The sequence below is a fragment of the Parambassis ranga genome, chromosome 5 (genome assembly GCF_900634625.1).
Source record: "Parambassis ranga chromosome 5, fParRan2.1, whole genome shotgun sequence".
In the NCBI taxonomy this organism is placed as follows: domain Eukaryota; kingdom Metazoa; phylum Chordata; class Actinopteri; family Ambassidae; genus Parambassis; species Parambassis ranga.
The window spans coordinates 12,072,554-12,091,774 of record NC_041026.1 but is presented as its reverse complement, the minus strand read 5'-3'; the positions used below and the strand labels follow the sequence as shown (position 1 = coordinate 12,091,774).

At 42.5% G+C, this 19,221-nt stretch overlaps 1 protein-coding gene across 2 annotated transcripts in view; it reads left to right on the top strand.

Annotated features, from left to right (window-relative positions):
- Window positions 1–19,221, top strand: part of flnba (filamin B a) — a 41,941-nt gene that overhangs the window by 1,909 nt on the left and 20,811 nt on the right. For both annotated transcript variants that reach the window (XM_028406475.1, XM_028406474.1), the window contains exons 2-11: window positions 13,245–13,354; window positions 13,438–13,573; window positions 13,833–13,930; window positions 15,754–15,901; window positions 16,904–17,022; window positions 17,114–17,188; window positions 17,345–17,507; window positions 17,736–17,936; window positions 18,014–18,151; window positions 18,424–18,550. In XM_028406475.1, the coding sequence (XP_028262276.1) occupies window positions 13,245–13,354; window positions 13,438–13,573; window positions 13,833–13,930; window positions 15,754–15,901; window positions 16,904–17,022; window positions 17,114–17,188; window positions 17,345–17,507; window positions 17,736–17,936; window positions 18,014–18,151; window positions 18,424–18,550 (1,315 nt within the window). The remainder of the gene's footprint in view (window positions 1–13,244; window positions 13,355–13,437; window positions 13,574–13,832; window positions 13,931–15,753; window positions 15,902–16,903; window positions 17,023–17,113; window positions 17,189–17,344; window positions 17,508–17,735; window positions 17,937–18,013; window positions 18,152–18,423; window positions 18,551–19,221) is intronic.

Here is a 19,221-nt window from a genome sequence, read left to right as displayed (position 1 = left end):
CACTGTGGTTTTAGCTTTTTAAGGTGATGTCATTGTCTCCTGTCTGCGGTCACCTGCAAACAGAACCAGGTGTGAACACTCGGGTTTCTTGTTTCGTAGCCAATCGGAGTACACTTAAGTGTGTCTGAATGTGTGGGACTTGAGTTGGTAGACCCGCAGAGTTCTGTTGGGACCGCAGGCACCACCATTCTCTGAGTGTAAAACTGTCCTGAGATGACAAAGAACGGAGCTAGCTCAGTGATGTGAAAACGGTGGTGGGGAGGTTTGATTTTCCACACCAGAAAGGAAATGACTGGTGGCGGTGGACCCACGTTTCTTAAATGGTTACAGACTGCAGCAGAAATCTCTTGGGATCCACCTCCAAAATGGCAGATGCCTCTTGATGTAGGCAAGGACTTTTAGGACCCAGCAAGTTGCCAGCTTGGTCATTTGGAGTTTGTTGGGGCCATGTTCCTGAGAGATACCCAGCTACTGTGTCAAAAGTTGTGTTCAGGCCTTGTGAGTGGTCTTTTAGGTGGTCTTGGTGACCAGCCCCCCTGGACAGAGGAGGCCAGGGGAGTTTGTTGTGAATCACAGTATGAACATGTAGGTGATACCCAAACCTTAGCCAAAGTACTTTATTATTAGATCCTATCAGGATGTATGCACAGAGTGAGATGCTGCTGTTGTTGTTGCTCTGGTGCGTGCAGCACAAATGCCTGCATCACATGTTTGCATGTCAGAACAGCACAGAGTTGTGTGTGTGAAACATTAAAGCTCACATGTGGACGCCTTGGAACAGATGCTGTCTGCTTACACAGGTAACATCAGCCTGTCACATACCTCACCTCCACGACAAGGCGAGCAGCTGAGGCTAGAGAAGGATGGAGCGTGGGAAGGAGGTAGACAAAGTGATGTCATCCCATTCAGCTCTGTGTGTGTTAATGGTTAGCTGTGGTGTGGGGGGGCCCCTTAAGGAGGCCCCTGGCTTTTGTCTCTGATGCACACTAAAGACTAGTGGACATTATTCCTCCTCTCTCAGACACATTCATGTCATGAAGGAGGTGGCCTTTGTTTTGGCTTTAGCTTCACTGATGTTTATGGTTTTGTGTGGCTCTACAGGGATTGCGAGCAAACACACTAATCATCATACAGCAGGCTGAAATAAACCAGCCTGTGTCTATTTGGAGTGCACATTATCTGTCTGAGATTGCAATACCTAGTGTGTGTGTGTGTTTTACCTGCCTGGACATTGGCCAGTGTGTATTGCACCACAGGTTTATGCGTGTGTAAGTGTGTCTCGTGTATAAAAAGGGCGTTGACTATCCACTTGTGCAGACAGGTGTGTTGCATCATGGCTGCAGTATGAGAATAATTTCAGCCTGAGAGTGTTGAAACAATTACTTAGACGGGCCGGTGAGAACATGTAGCTTATGTTACTGATTTATTGATCTTGGGGCTTTAATGTGCTTTGCTGTTTGTGTGAAAGACTGTGAGGCAAAATGGCTGTGTTTTTCCTGTGTTGGCAGCAGAAGCAGAAACACACAGCATGGACTCCTGTATGAAAAAGCCACGGCATTGCAGAACACTTTATACACTTTATATTTGTTTCGCCTGTTTTTAACCTAGACCACAGTCATCATCTGAGCCTAACAAAGTAGTTTTAATGCAATAAAATGAAGTGACGTTAGCGTGTAACATTTAATAAAACAAAAACAGTCCCACACAAACTGCAGCATCCACTGTGAACATGTGGAGAAAGGTTATAATAACCAACCATCTATTTCTGTGGAGTATTAGCATCCTTTATAAGCATATACGCGACCATGTTTGATGTCTTGAGTTAGAGGGAAATCAAGCAAATGTGCTGTGTGTGAGCATGTGTTGAATATTTAACATAAGGCGCCTCTGTGATTATGCAACTTTGAAAGTGTGCACCAAGGCGGCATCACACCGGCTTTGTTTAAAGTTTGTGAATGAGAAAAGGAGGAATTAAGAGCGTTAAAGCACCATGTCTGTGTGAAAGGGGCTTCAGTCATTATCAGAGGGTAACACAGTCTCTTTGTTCTCTAGTTTGTTCATTTTATCTGCACTTGACAGCTAAGCATGTAAACACGCTAACAAACATTGAGATGGAAGTAAACGGTGTGCTGGGTGACCGAATTTAGGAAAAATCAACATTTTATTTGATGCATATTTAATTCATGTTAAGATTTGATCTGCCGAAACAAACACTGCAAGAGCACATTGAATGTTTGATTGTTGTTTCTGTTTTGCTGTAGCCTGAAGTGTGTGTGTGTGTGTGTGTGTGTGTGTGTGTGTGTGTGTTGTTGCAACAGTGAACTCCAGAGCAGCTTTTTTTCCCACTTATAAACAAAAGAGACATTGATGCACAGTTTTGGAAATTGAGAAGTAATTATCAGCATTGTTTAGGCTGTGATGGCATTTGTTTATTCCCTGGCTCAGACATGAGGCGTCCTTTTTTTGTGGCAGGTAAATTTTGTGTAATGGAAATGTAATGCGACTCTGCTTCAAAAGGGGTTTCCCTGCCCCGGCTCTGTCCCACGTCTGTGCGGGTGAGGATCCAGGTGCACACACACTGAGGCACAAACAGGCCCGACGGGATCTGTGGCTTTCAGTTGTGACCTTAATCAGACTGGGTGACCTCATTTTCTTGAACACACACCCACACACTTATGAGGACATTCAATGACATAATGCCTGGTGTTAGCTCTTTATCCTCGTAAAAGGAATTTTTGCAATTGCTTTTTTTTTCTCAAAAGCAAACTGTACAAAGGTTAGTATCAATTTACTTCACGTGTTGTCACCAGTGAATTATTAAGTGTCCTCCTTGGGATAAACCAAGTCATAGCCTTTATAGCCTTAGATAGGCATGAGCTGATTAGGAACAATCTGTTTCTTGCACTGAAAGACCTTCAGGACACTGGCAGCATCCACTCATCCATGTTCTCTTCAATCAAACTGTGTTAATATATGTTTCTGCTTTAGACTTTCAAGCCCTGTTATTAACTTCGTTTATAGCAGATGTCTATACCATGAGTCCATAAATCATCATAATTAAACAGAGATGAGGCTGTGGTGCAAGCAATTTGATTTTACTGGAAGCCGATGAAGAGAAGCTAAAACAGCAGAGATATGATCCCTTTTGCTTCCTGTCAGAACTCTAGCTGCTGCGTTCTGGATCAGCTGCAGGCTATTAATGGAGTAATGTGGACATCCTGAACATAATGAGTTGCAGTAGTCCAGCCTAGGTGTGACTGTGTTGCAGTGAGCTCCACAAACTACAGGCTCTGTACAGGCTATGCCTATGAAGTCACACAGGGGTTACACCCACTCAGTCGCACAAAGCTTGTTGAATCGCAGCACTGTGCGTCAAAAATGTGGCCCATGAAAATTTGAAAACTAAAAAGGTGAAGAGCTGGTGACTGTATTCAACAGGAAATCTGACATATTGTTTTACAGACTGCTAAATTGTAATGATTTATTAAAAACTGCCATAAAAAATCAGCCCTTTGACACTCAAAGAACACACGGAACAGTCCTGAACAGATTTTCTTCTGTGGAAGCTCCTTTATTGACGTGGTTCATGTCTCTCTGTCATGTTGACGCCTGCTAACATAAACACCAGACGTTTCCTGACAACACACTGCTGGCTCTCCCTCTGCACCAGCATTAACCAGCTGACTGGCAGGCTGCTACTGCCCTGGACCAAAACCACACATACACAGGCTTTCGCTCTCTCTTTCTCGTTTGGCCGCTTGTTGTCATGGCGCCATGTGTCAACAACAGTCTTGAGACAACTCTCCTCTTTGGACTGTGACAGCCGTCTGGTTTCTGTCTTATATCTTTTTTCTGTGTTTTTATTTTCTTTCGTCCTGTCACACAGGTTAATCTGTGCTGGAAAATGTAATGAGACATAAAGACCCATTGTTGTTTGTCTTTGATTCAGACCCAATGTTCAAAACATTCTTTTTTTCAAAGTTACATTAACATGCGCACCATCTCCGTCTACATTTTTTAAGTTCCTCCTCTGTGACAGTCCTTCTCTCGCTAAATCTGGAGTGAAGTGAATCACTTTACCCAGAATAAAGATGGTGAAACCAGATTCAGCTAAAACTGATTCTGTGAAATTGTTGTTTGCTTTCATCACAAGCACAACAATCAGTATCGAGACAAAGATACACACACACACACACACACACACACACACAGGGAGAGGAGTGATTGATAACAGGAAAAGAAAAGCGTCCCAAGGTCACTGTGTGAATCGAGGCACATTCCACCTGTTGTCAGGGTAACCTCAGCAAACAACGTCTGTGATTGGCTGTAGGAGGTGGGGGGGTGGCCATGAAGAGTGAGAAGTGTCACATAGCTTGAAGAGCACAAAGCTCCCTTATGATGTGTTTAGGTACAGTGAGAAAGATTAGGGATCTTTCAGAAGGTGATTCAGAAGAAGATGTGGGAAACAAAGCAAAAAAAAGATAAAGTTTTCTGTTTTGTTATTGTGATTATAGTGAGTCTGAGAACCCTCCTAAACCTCTACATTAAAGCCAGTTGCATTATTTACCAAGTTCTTCAATGGGGGCATAAATCCAAGTTTCTATACTTGGTGGACTAGCTGGAAACATTGGCTCCTCTTGATCATATCTGTGCTGCTATTGGTCTTTCTTTGTGCCACTGCAAAAAGTACATGGAAGCAGTTTTAGCATGTTGCCATTGTCTCTGCCTCTGCGTTTTAAATGGTAACTTATGATTCAAATTACTGCATGTCAGTGTTTTAGCAGTTAGGATCTAGTTTTCACATCACAGTTGTTAAATGCTATCTTCCAGACACAGCTGAACAAATGTCCCTATTTCTCTGAGTGGTGTTTCACTGCATTTTTTGCACAGAGGTCTAAAACACGTCAGAGTGCCGATGAGTTTCGGAAAACTTTCAGTTCTAGTTTGAAGCACACTGACTGACAAAGGTTCCTACAACACAACTTAAAATGACACTTTTGAAGCAATTTCACACTTCATTAGTGCAGAGGTGTAGATTTCCAGTGGAGCAAAGCAAAAACTGGAGCAAGATTATATTTAATAGTTTTCATTTCCTTTGGAAATTGCAGCCATAAAACTGTAATGTGTGCTCTTAAATCTGTGGTTTCCCATGTCTGTAAGTCATAGCTGGCTGGAGTGTTTTGTTTGGCCATGTTCTTCATTGTTCTCCTTCATTCTGTTTGCGTCTCGGTCTTCTGTTTATTTTCCATCGCACGTTACTACTTAAGCTGGATAGAACCGGGTCAGCTGGTAGAAGAACATAAGTCATCCAGATTTTTCGCATCAGCTCCCTGTTTACTGCCGCTGAGAGGATGAGCATGTCATCACGGCGTAATTGCAGCCAGATCAGTAATGGTAACCAGATCAATAATCGCAACCAGATCATAACATGTTTCACTGGCAGTTGGTTAAAACCCAGAAGAAGCTGATAAACAGGATGCCTGGAGGAGACCTTCACAGTGACGGATGGTTTAGGAGGAATTAAAGTGTGACTTGTGGTGTTTTTTTTTTGGAGAAGCACAAATAAATTGTGCTTTAGCTTAACAGATAATTAACAAATAATCGAAGACATTTTATTTCTACGATGATCCAACTGTGAGAAATTGTGATTTTTTTCACCTCTTGCATACTAACCGGTGACATTTCTGAAGTTCAACTTTTCCTGAAAGGACTCGGACATAAGGCACGTCCGCCAAAAGCTCCATTCAGGTGTGACTGAGCTTCGAACGCTTTGGCCGCTTTGGTCGGCCTGAGGATTGCCTAAACAGACAAGGTGCAACTCATCCTGCAGCCCGTCAGCTGTGGGGCTGTGATGGGGTGATTCCTGACAGGATCAGGTTTGATGTTGACCTTGAAGATGTTAAATGTATACGCAGAAATAAAGGGTTATGTTTATCCTGTTCGACTCCCCTCCCACGCTAACAGGCCTTAATGTGTGTGAGAGACACAGGCCTTAGTGTGGCTGCAGAAAAGGTAACATGAGAGAGGCTGGGATATAGGCTTACAAACACACACACACACACAGCACTCTGCAGAGAAAGCTCCTTTGTTGGTTTGTGGTCTAAATACAGCAGCTTTCTTCAGGGTTTTCCAGCAGCTTTAAGAAACAACATGAATTCTAGTTTTTGGAAACGGTTACATGTTTTAGTACAGGAAGTTTTTCTGTGCTTGCACATATATAATGATATAATGTTTGTCTTTGGAGTTGCTAGAACAATGAATAGTAGTTTTGTGACAAAAAGTCAGTGAAACCTGGTAAAGCAGTGATGCTTGAGGTATGTAAGTTTCATGGAGCTGGCTGGAAATTTGTGTTGTGTTGCAACAGCACCAGGGGTGAAATGTTTCAGCACACACACCTGTCTTTGTCTGACTCATCATTTTGTCATCCTGTCGTCTCCCAGCTGACGTTTCTGTCTGCATGAAGGTACATTATTGTCATTGTGTTGCCGGTGTCATTCTGATCTGGTGCTGAGTTGTCTTTGATGTGGGGAATGTTAACACAAACACACACACAGCATTGTTGTATGGTTTTGGTGACAGCAGGCATGACAGAGTTCAGGACAGTCACTAAATATTTGGTTAATGACGATGAGCAGACTGACAGGCAGATGACAGTTTCAGTGTGTCCTTGCAGAGATAAAAGTGTGTGTGTGTGTGGTTGCAGTGGGTTACTGCAGATTGTTCAGTGATAATCACAGCAGTGAAACCTCCTGCAGTCTGGCTCAGCTGCAAACATCTATGCTCCTCTGTATCCACGTCTTCCTCTCCTCCTCCTCCTCCTCTTCCTCACCACATGGTGGCTCTGGTTCTGATGACATCATAGCCTGGGAACCAGCAGGGTGAGGTCATGCAGGGCTAAATGCTGCAGCGTGTTTGTCAGTGTGTGTCCTGTTTATGCATGCAGACGTCATTCCAGATGTGTGTGTGTGTTAATGACAGGGCAGTGCTGTGCCGTTACTCAGCTCTCTGCTGGATCTTGCGTGTTTCTGGATTGTTTTAGCTCCACGGTCTGGTCAGCTTTACTCCATGTTTATATTCTGTTTTCCTTCCTTCATTGTGACATTATTTGTTTGTGGCATTGCTTTCTTAATGGTTCATCCGCACCTCTTACTCCCTCATCGTCTCTCCTGGCTGTTCCTAGTTAGCAGACTCTCCTCTTCAGCCCACACTGGACTCTTTTCATTTTTTCTGTTTTTTTTTTGCTTCATTCATTTGAATTCCTGTAAGACATGAGTGAGGTTTTTTCCTCACTGTTTGATCTCTTTTTCTTTCTTTACTCTGCAGCTGTTTGTGTCCAGCCAAAACCAGATTAAAGAGAGAAAGAGACAGAATGACACACACACTCTGTATCTTGCTCACCCATCATTACCCAAATCAAAGACATTAAAAGCCTTGTCCTCTCTGTCTGTAATCTGGATATTTTTGTGGGATTGCCCCCTCTGAGCTGCTGCTGCATGACTCATGTGACTCTTATTAAGCAGCACTGTTATTACAGCATTGCATCGTATGGTGATATCATCAGTGGGTGCTATGGTTTGGGAGTGCCGACATGAAGTTTGACTGTTCAAATGTTAGCCCTTGTGATTGAAGTGAAGGAATCCTCACTAGAGCCTTAAAGGTCAATGCCAAGAAGCCAAATTATTAGTCTACGGCTAACGTTTTGGACGGTACACCTAAAACATACAGTTATACAGTGCTTATTTGGCCTCTTAGAGTTTTGAAGCTAGTGTCTATGGTGACACTCCCATTGCAATGTCTTTAATTTCCCCTCAGGGACAAATAACGTTTTCTGACAAATCTGAATTTGATGTAGACGGAGTATAGACTACAACATAATCTGATAGAAGGTATGTTAAAGTTATCCATGTAATGCTCATTTAATCAAAATATGGGCAAAGAGGCGGCGTGTGAATGAAGCAGAAAGCTGTGATTTGTGTTGACTTGTCTCTCAAAGCACTTCTATCCTTAATCCAATCATTTAGAAACAAGTGAAGTTACTGTAAAACAAAATCTACCTTGGTATATGGTATATGGGGATTGGCTCACCTTTGGAACCACTTGATAAACTGACACTTTGGCATTGGGTTCATTGGCTGTTAGCTTTGGAAAATCTTTGTGTGCTCAAAAAATTTGCACAGTTCCAAAACAATAAAATATGATTTAGTTAAATGTAATAGCAACATAACCTTTTCCAAGTATTTTCCAGAAGCCAACTTGTCAAAGTGCAGTAAGGAGACATTTCTGTCTGCCCTCAGTCACCAAACCCCGATGATGATGATTATCCTTGTTAACATGTGATCCATCTGTCAGCACAGAGATATGATGTCATTAACCTGGCAGTGTGTGTGTGTGCGTGTTGAGTGAGAGATGTGCTAATAATTGCAGGCTACCTGTGTGTGCCTTTGCCTGTCCCTATGTTAAGTCTTTTGTTCCTCTGTCACTATCCATGGGTTTTCAGTAGGGTGGAAGGGGGTGGATGATTTTGGGGGGATTGGTCGATGCGTTTTTGTGATCTCACCCCTGAGGAATCTGTGTGTGTACCATGGGTCAAACTTCACACACACACGGTAGCTCCACATCCTGTTTACCTGTTTTTTTGCAGGTACCTCCTGTATGTTTAAAAGAGGCATTTTTACTCTAAATTCACTTTCTTTACAACAGTTTGGCACCTTTTGTTCTACATTATAACTTATTGGGGTTGAAGCTGATTTTAAAACTACTGTACTATCATAATCTGTCACATGAATATATAACATGTGAATTTGTATGGTTTCTTTGAAGATCTTGGTACAAACAAGCAGCGGTTGAAAGCCTGTACAGGCTGTACAGTATAGTTCCCATACCAGCAATGACCAATAATATGAGGCATCATGGAGTGTCTCTTTTGTTTGATGCAAATGATTCATCTATTTTATTACAGAGATGAGTTATTGTACAGATAAATGTATGATGTTAATATGGTGTTTTTGGTGGGTGTGGCTGGCTGACATCAGTGTGATAAACTGCCTCAGGCATTGACTGTTCTGAACAGTCCAGCTGTAAATTATTGGGTAGGAAGCTGGACATGTGTATCTGTGAGACATCATGCACAGAACAGCTGTTTTAAGTTGTACCTCTGAGGGCAAGATGGTTGCAAACACTGACGGTTGGTCAGTAGGTTTTGCTTTGGATCATGGGGCAGGTATTCTGGGAGTCTGTGCTATAGCTCATTATGTAATTTCCTGCCCCAGAGAGGGTGTGCCACACTGATAAGAAAGGCATTTTGTTCCAACCCCATTTACCTTAATGCACACACACACACATACACTCCTTATCTCTCTCTCACTTTCTTTTTGTACATTGACTCTTCCTTTGTTTCTCCTAATGCTAATGTTAAACCCTCCCACGTCCTATTCTTCTTTTAGAGTCCTGATTCGCCTCTGTGTTGATGTGTATCCATGGCAACAGGTCAACAGATTAGCAGGTATCGGCAGGCACAGAGTCTCGCTGAGAGGCTCAGTGACTTTCTACCTGACGCAGATCCGGCCTGAGTTAAACAAGGACGTTTAGTGAATGGGTCTGTGGACAGATAAATCCCTGAATGAAAGAGGTGCTGAATGTTTGATATTGGCTTCTCTATCTCTGCAGGTCCATTCACCATTCAATTGTGTCATCATAATGACATAAATGCTTTCTGGTGCAGACGAGAACTTAATAAAAATAAAAAAAACAAACACAAAGTTAGATGACCTGTCAGCGTTGGTGTTGAAAAATGAAAAGCTGCTTGTTGAATAGTTTGCTGTTTGAAGAAAGAGTGAAGAGAAGGACACACAATGGATGAGTGATGTCTGTTCTTTGTTAATCTCTGCAGTAAGTACGCAGAGCTGAGAGGAATAGATGAAACGGAGCAACAATTCTATTTTCTTTACTTTCTTCTAGTGGTTTTTATCCAGTATCCAAGCACTGCTCCAAGAGCCAGTTGAGCTTGGAGGGGTTTAACAATATCGTGACTACTACCACAAGCAGTGAGTCAGTGCCTCCAAGCCATGGAAGATATGAAGGGAAGAATTTAGTTTTACCTTCCCAGGTGTGTGTATTGGCACTGTTGCCAAGTTAGAGTAAGTATTTATGGCTGTGTTCTTTGGACCAAAATCAGAACATCATGCCAGCTTAGCTCACTGAAGAGGATTTTGGAATTTCTGTCTTTGTTTAAAAAATAACAGGGCATGGCTGAATGACACAGCCAAATATCTAAGGTTTTATGGACATTTTGGGATTTTAATCACTTATTTCTGTCTGAATGAACAGGGTTCCGTCACAGATTTAATTAAAGTGTAAAAAATTGCTTGCCAAGAAAGTCTGTCTGTCTGTCCACAGCCTCTCCTTTGAGACATTGAGCTCTGGCTTCACAGGCTATGGTGAAAACTTTGGAGGCGTTTGACTTTCAAGGCTTTGAGCATATTTGTTCCACTGTCAATTGTCATACACACCGTTCCCTCTTCGCTCAGTGTAAGCTGCATGGTTCTGCTGGTCCAGAGTTCTGTTGCCCAGTAAACAACATACGGCAGCTCTGTAGTTCATACTATAGTCTTATAGATGCTGTATTTTTAGATTACAAGCACGGAGGCTTACGATACAATGAAGGTGTCGAAATGACGGCACTGTAGAGACATACTTTCACAGCAGACCACTGTGTAATGTCGGATCAGAGAATGGGTCACATGGAGTGGATGGAGTGACTCAGCAGGGAGGCAGAGATCAGGCCGGAAATAATGCAGAAGATTATCAGAGCTGTTTAAACCCTCCGTATGACACCCTCCCGACACATTGCACATGCCACAAATACTCTTTCGTGCTCTTGACAATTTCATGTAAAAAGTACGCTGCCATGGCAACAGCCTCAAAACACATAAAAGTGTGTTTTAAATAGACGGACCCTCACAAACAAGCTAAACATTCCACCTCCAACATCCAGCCCCTGTGTAGAGGGCCCTCTGTTGAGTTGCAGAACAAATCGGTGGCATCACAAACATTAAGAGGAAGAGTGGCTGGTTTTTAATAAACATGTAAAATAATGTGTAGGCAATGTTATGCTGTTCAACTGCAGGTTTGTTTACATCCATTTCTTGTTTTTTTGCAAAAGGGACAGTCTGGTAACCCTCACAGTTGCCAAACATACTGGGTCACCATCACAAAGGTTTAGAGCCCAGGGCTCTACAGCACTATTCATGCCTTTATTTTAATGGTTTGTTAGTCCTTCCATGAAGAAAGTGTCCCATTTACTGTGACTAATCAGTCAGCCAGTGAGCTCAGCTTTGGGTGGATGTGTGTGGGGTCAAAGGGCGCTGACAGGATGTTTGCTGTGGAGGGCGGCTGGTAGCTACACACAGGTGTGGCAATATAACCTCAGAGAGGAGAACAAAGCAAACAGAAAAGATATGTGAAGAATAGAAAGGTAGTCGGAGAGAGTAAAGTGGTAAGAAAACATATAGAGAGGAAAGATTAAGGAGATTAGAAAACTGGATATCGCAAGTTCTTCCTGTGAATAAGCACACACACACATTACATTACACTGTGTGTGTGTTACAGTGTTGTGTCACTGTGGGTGTGGTTGTAGCCTCCACCTAAACCTGAGCTGCTGAAACATGTTTGCTGCTATGCTGATGGTGGAGCTGAAACCTCAGGAGTGGATCAGTGGATTCCCACGCTGCGGTGACTCGGCTCAGATCTGCTGAAGTCACCAAACACTGAGTCAAACTTGTGTTCACGTCAACGCAGTGTGCTAATCAAACATATTCGCTGTTGGTGGGAGGGCTGTGTTGGACTTTACTCACAAGGAGGAGACTGCTGAAACTGGTGGTTTCCACTCATGTCAGAAGAAGCTGTGATGCAATAGAAATAGTTACTCATTAAGCTTCAGGGAAACATCAAAGGTGTCATGAATTTAACAAGCAAAGCGACTGATTTACTGTCTCTGGTGACGAAAGGCGTCCGGATCTGATTCAAGATCAATCATGTTGTAATTTCACCTCACAGACATAAAAAAGTTATTGACAACAGAAATTAACTATCCAAGTTATACACTTTCAGACTATGTGCAGAGTCACTAGAAGAGCAGGACTGCCCACATATCGTATGTAACAACTACAGGCTGTTAGCTAATAGAAAGGTTGACGGTTCAATATCCAGGCCGTCCACGTGCTGATGTACTATTGTACTTGTAATTAATGAGTGCTTCTAATGGCAGGTGAGCGCCTGAGATTAGGTGAAAAAAATATATATATATATATTCAGACCATTTCCACAGAGGAATGAAGATCCATGTAGTAACCCATATAATGTCTCAAAAAAAATCCCAGAATTTGAAATTTGTCATTAAATTATATTTTAAGTGCTTCAAACGTCACTTTGCATGTGAAAATGTGCGCAAACTATACACATGCAAACCTTTATGATGTCAAATATAAGTTTTCAGACAAGAGGTTTCCTACTACATGCGACCCATTTCCTTTGCAAACCTAAAATTCAGAACAATGTGTGTGAGTGTCCCTTTAACAGTAAGCTGTTATTATGGGAGAAAGAAATGGAGACAGCGGGATTAAAGTTATTGTTTTGTCTGCTTCACTCGGAACTCTGTGTGCCGCAGCCAAAGATTAGCTAATATATGCTGTGTGTGTGTGTGTTTGGTGTGAAGCACCAACTGGTACAGTGAGGACTGATTAATGAGAAACATTACCCAGCAGTATTCAGTTCTGCTTACTAAAAGTGTAGTGCTTTGTATTCAGATCGCTGATTGAACTCAGAGGTTTTTCATCCATGTCTAAAATAAATGAGTTGGTCAGAAGTGGCAGCAGAATAAAGCTGCATGTGGTTCAAGTATGGATGTCAGTGGTTGAATTTTACTGACTGCTGAACACCATAATATCTCGGCCTCAGACTGTTTTGTCTGTCTCATCTCGCCTCATCCTGTGGAGCCGTGGTGAACTTATGTTATGTGGCTCTCAACGAAACTTCAGATTTGCAGTAATTCTTGAGAATTTCAATTTAGTTTCATACATATGTAAAGCAATATAGAACCCTGACCTGGCAATAAGTATCGCCTTGTCGGGACACTAGGGTTATCGTATTTTCGTATTTTCAGTTAAAGCAGTAGAAAGATAAAGTGTTAATAGACAATAAACTCTAGCTCTAATCTGAGGTTCATGTCTCCGTTTTCTCTCGTTAAGACTCTAAAGCCATTGTCGATGGGAACCTGAAGCTGATCCTGGGTCTGGTCTGGACACTGATCCTGCACTACTCCATCTCAATGCCAGTCTGGGAGGGCGAGGACGAAGAGGTGATGCCCACAAGCTCTCTCTAAAAAAACAGAAACACGGACAATAACAATAACTACAGTGATTTGTTTTTTTGTGTGTGCAGGCAGAGTCAAAGACACCTAAACAGCGTCTGCTAGGCTGGATCCAACACAAAGTCCCTGATCTGCCAATCACCAACTTCAGCCAGGACTGGAGGGATGGGAAGGCATTGGGAGCGCTGGTGGACAGCTGTGCTCCAGGTATGCCAACATTTATTTATGTATTACAGCCTCTGGAGTGTCAAAAACTGCAGTTCCTCCCTGAGCCTCTGGGATGCGATGATGATTACTGGAGCCCACAGACCTCTGTGTTACACTAGCAAACTTTATAACAAAAACAAACATGTTTACAGCCTGTCACTAAAAAGCCCTTATTGTAACCTCAGCTCTAATAGAAGTCCATCTTTTTGCCTGCATTAGGAGTTCAGGCTGGTTTATGTTAATCTTTTCTTGCTTGCAGGTCTATGTCCAGACTGGGAGACCTGGGATTCGGTCAGACCAGTGGACAATGCTACTGAAGCCATGCAGCTGGCTGACGACTGGCTGGGCATCCCACAGGTTAGACTCCCTTTCATTTTATTTCAGACTACTCTGAACTTTTACCTTAGTTTTATAAACATCACTGGGATTAATACCACTTGAATTTTCAAAAGCAGAGATGCGATTCATATTTTTTTTTTTGCCTAATGCACATAGATTGTTTTAACTTGGTCTGTAGCAGTCTTGAAGATCAGTGTAATTGGCCCCTGTGGTAGTGTGACTCTTTTCCAAGATGTCCACCAGCAGCACAGAAAACAGAAGCTGTCACCTTAATGAAGATTGCTGTCTGCTTCCACTGTTTAGATTGTTCCCTGTAAACAGCGATGAACCCAGACTGATGCAGAAATATTTTAGGATCCACCTCAAAATGGGCCTCTTCCCACAGTGAGCTTGGTTGTTTGGAGATCGTTCACTGCATAGACGCATTCCTGGGAGAAACCCAACTCCGCAACGTGTACTATTGCGTTATTCAATTGTGAGGGATGTTTTTAGTGGTCTCCTGTATGTTGATGGTGAGATCATGTTCCAGGCTGTCTCTGCAGTTTCTATTATGCTGTAAGGAGGACCACCCTCCATTAGTGATTTCACCATGTCCTCATAGAGCTGCTCGACACAGATGTAGCACATGGCTGCACCAGAGAAAAGCCACACAAATTTATTGATTTTAAATCTCCTACATAATGACTTAAAGAGGAGACCAGCATGTTCATGAAAAGCGTGTTTATAGTGTTTATATGGCTCCCGTAAATACAAACATCCAAGTCATCTAACCTTACATCACTGTGTCGGTAATCAGACATCACACCTCTATTTTCTCTGCTGTGATTTTCCTGCAGAGGTCAAAGTTCAGCTGCTGCATCTCCCACAGACTCTGTTTAGTTTCCTGATTGTTCTCTGCTCAGGAAGCTGCTTTTTCCCCTTCTCACTTTAGCTGAAGCTGAGACAATGCAACCCTCAGATTTACCATCTGAAACGGAAATGTTCTTTAATGAGTTATGTAACATAGTGATTCCCAGGAGGAATTTACGTTAAAATGGATAGCGTTTATTTCAACAAAACAATAACTGAAGCTGCTTTTTCTTTTGTATGAAAACACCCTGACTACCAGCTGATTTCATGAATGTGTGTCACAGCTACATTACATTATACTCTGCTTCCCGTCAGTCAGCTGACACCCAGAAACATCTCCTCCAGAAAAAAAACATGGCTGACATTATTCACTGTCACACCCAGGAAATTAATCCAGTACATGTTTGATAGAGAGAGGAGTCCCTATTGATGTGCAGCTCTGTGACTGTAAATGACACCAGTGTGACGCAGAGTTCAGTGTCCTGGATTGAACTCCACCAACAGTTCATTCACTAACACACATGTCCTCCCTAAGTATTCATCTTCCTCCATGTCACCACATTAGACTCCCACACATATAATTCTTCTGTATGGGTTAAACTTACAATAATCTGTTGAAGTTTCCTCTGCAGTAGTTTTGTGACATTGTATTGCTTCCAGCTCTGTGGGAGCAGTTTAGATAACTCTATTTCTTGTTTCAATTACTTGTTTAAACTTCACAGAAATAGATAAAAATGTTGGTTGTCTTGCTGTACAACAGGCATATTTTTGCTTGTGACAGATTATCTGTCATGATTTACAGCCACAGATGTGAATAGACAGGAATCTCAGACAGCTGATAAAACACAGATATCGTCCTGTTTCTTATCAAACCATCCATTCTGGGAACACTGCTCTCACACCCGCATCCAAATCTGATATTTAGGGATGTTCAGGTCGATGTGTGTTATGACAGCCCTGACCTGCTTGCATGTCTGTGTGTGTGTGCGCAGGTGATTGCACCAGAGGAGATCATCGACCCAAGCGCGGACGAACAGTCAGTGATGACTTACCTGTCTCAGTTCCCGAAGGCTAAATTGAAGCCTGGAGCACCACTCAAACCCAAACTCAACCCCAAGAAAGCTCGAGCCTATGGACCTGGTAAACACACACACACATGGTCTTTAGAAAGGGCGCTTTAAAAGGTTGTTTGGTTGTTGATTCAATAAGAAGATGTTGTTGTTGTTGTTCATGGTGTTGGTCACTGAAAGCACTGGAAACAAAATGGTCTAACAATGTGAGGAAGTGAGCAGCTGTTTGATTGAACAATGGGCTAGAATCTGGAACGCACACACACACATTAGCACAGTAACCCTGAGGAGGAAATACCTGGAAATAAAGAAAGAGGAACACACACACACACACACTACATACTGCAGCTGGTAGCTCTGTTGTCATTAGACCGTGTCAAACTTCCTGTGAGGGAAGGGTGCAGACCTTCTGGTTACCCAGTGACCATCAAAACACAGTTATTGAATTGTGTTTACTTCTTTTAAATATGCAAGCTGTGTATAAATATTTTATGTTCATTCATATCATTTTAGAGGCAATCTGTGTTTTAGAGAGAGATGGATGCAATCATTTCATGACACAAATGTTTTTCTCAACATAAGAAGTAAAACAAAATGTGCATGTATTATAATATGAAATAATCACGCATCGGGAGAGCCTCATAAGACTGAAAAATCCTACCAAGGTAAGAGCTAAAATGTATGGAAAAGAAACCATTGGGTAAGAGATAAACTATGAACTTAATAGTTGCTTTAAATTCAGTGCTGAAATGTGAGGGACGTTTTCGCCAGCACTAGTTAAATGATACAATTTAAACCATGTTTTTGAGGGGAAATATCATCAGGCTAGATCACTAAATCCATGCCCAAACACTGTGTGGTGACATCACTATCATCTGACCATGAATGGGCCAGATTTAAAATCTGAAGTGAATTTTAAATCTTTATCTATCTTCTACAGAACTCCTTTTAACCCCAGCCCACTATAAATCCAGCCATAGCTCGGATTTATGTGTGCACCGAATTTTCATGTCATCTGGATCAAATGTGCAGCTGATAGTAACTCTGTGTTTACCGATTCTTTCTTCTTTAGGTATTGAGCCTACAGGGAACAGGGTGCTACGCCCTGCTGTGTTCACTGTGGATACGTTCAGCGCAGGTCAGGGGCAGGTTACCATCTACCTGGACCATCCTGATGGGACAAGAGAGGAGGTACAGCACCATTAGAGATCCATTTAATGACCGATTCCCTATGAGTCTTGTGTTCACGTTAATGTGTGTAACACCTGTTTGTGTCGCACAGCTGAATGCGGAGCCTAATGAGGGCAAGAAGACGTACAGCGTCACATACGTTCCTCAGGTCATGGGACCTCACAAGGTAAACATTCTGTGAAACTGTGGCAACAATCAAAGTAACAGATTTTTTTGTTCAGTATGTCTGTTAGAATACATTTTAGAATATTTATTTAATTAGGGAGTCCCTAAGAAGATTTTTTTCCAGGAACAATTACAATGTTGTGTTTTTGTTTTTCAGGTGACTGTGATGTTTGCAGGCCAACAGATTCCCAAAAGTCCATTTGAGGTGAATGTAGACAAGGCGCTGGGCGACGCCTCCAAAGTCACAGTGAAAGGACCAGGAATTGAGCCTGTGGGCAACGTCGCCAACAAACCCACCTACTTTGACATCTACACTGCAGGTGGGAAAAACATAGACACACGAAAACCAAAACTGATTTACCCATCTGTGTCAAATTTATACTGATGTGCAGCTCCAAAGAAATAAAACTGCACATTGCTGCAACAGTGACAAGAGTGGTTTTCTAGTTCGTAGAGCCAACGCAGAAGCATAACTTAAGCTTCAGAAACTGGAGTTTTGTCAGAAGGACTCACTAAAGATGATGTTTTTTTGTTTGTGTTCTCTGCAGGAGCCGGTACAGGAGACGTGACAGCCATGATCAGAGACCCTCAGGGCCGACAGAACAGCGTGGAGGTAATGATGGAGGATAAAGGTGACAACATGTACCGCTGCACCTACAAACCCACTCAGGCCGGACCGCACACAGTCACTGTCACCTTTGGAGGAGTGGGGATCCCTAAAAGCCCCTTCAGTGTGGACGTGGGGCCTGGTTAGTTTTTTTTCTGTTAATCACAGACACATAAGCAAACGTTCAAATAAGACACAACTGATGTTTTCTCTATGCAGCCTGCATGCCGGGAGCCTGCAGGGCGACGGGTCGTGGCCTCCAGCCTTCGGGAATGAGGGTAAAACAGGTCGGTGATTTCAAGGTAGACACCAGGAACGCAGGCAGTGGAGACCTGAAGGTGCTCATCAAAGGACCCAGTGAGTACAGCTCAGAAATGTTAAGTCTTTACAGGGAAGATAAAGGAAAAACAGGCTGATAGTTTAAGTAGTTTAAGTAACAGCCAGATGACGACAAGCTAAGATGTTGTAATCAAGTGTCCTCTTAGATGAAATAAGACATTTTATACACGTCCTGATGTATTCATTGAGTGTTCGGCATCCATCTGTAGATACTCACTTCAACTTAAGACAAGTTAAGACAAAAGAACATGACAACTTAACTGTTTGTGTGTCTGTGTGCGTGTGTGCAGAGGGCATTGAGGAGCCAGTGAAGCAGATTTCCAGTCAGAACGGCGTGTTCTCCTATGAGTACTACCCTAGCAGTCCTGGCAAATACACCATTTCCATCACCTGGGGGGGTCAGCATATCCCGAAGAGGTGAGCTTTGTGTGAACTCTGTGTGTGTTTCATGGCATTACCTCAGCATATTACCTCATCTGATCTGAATGGTCAAATCCGCAGGGGAATTAGGATTTTAAGACTGGACTGTGTGTTCTTGTTGATACCTCTCTGGAGAGCAGATAGTGAGTGTGTGTGTGTGTGTGTTATTAGTATTAGTGCAGGGAGTTCCACACATGTTTGAGCAGCTAGACAGATGGGCAGATGGAGGAGGCAGATTCTGATCTGCAGAAGTAAATAAATAGATAATTAAATGGAAGAAAAAAAACATGAACAGTGTCAGCTTACACTGATCCAGTCATAATTCAGAACAGAGCATAAACAGACATCATACAATGAAGAACTCTATGGGGGTTTTGAAGGCAGGTTTCTGTTTTATTTCATGCAGTACTGGCTGTTAGCGCACACTGATGTATCACAGAGGAAATGCACTATGTTCTCCTGCTGGGCATTCTTTAAAAGAATTCTTTAAAAGAAATCCAACAACCTTGTATCTGCACAGATGGCAGCATGGATTCACTCATGACAGACACTGTTGCTCAGCAAATGAGAACATTAACCCCGGATTTATACCGCACGCGAAATCGCAGCGTTTTACGGACGTAATACGCCCGTCTGTCTCACAACATCAATTTACACCAGGAGGAACG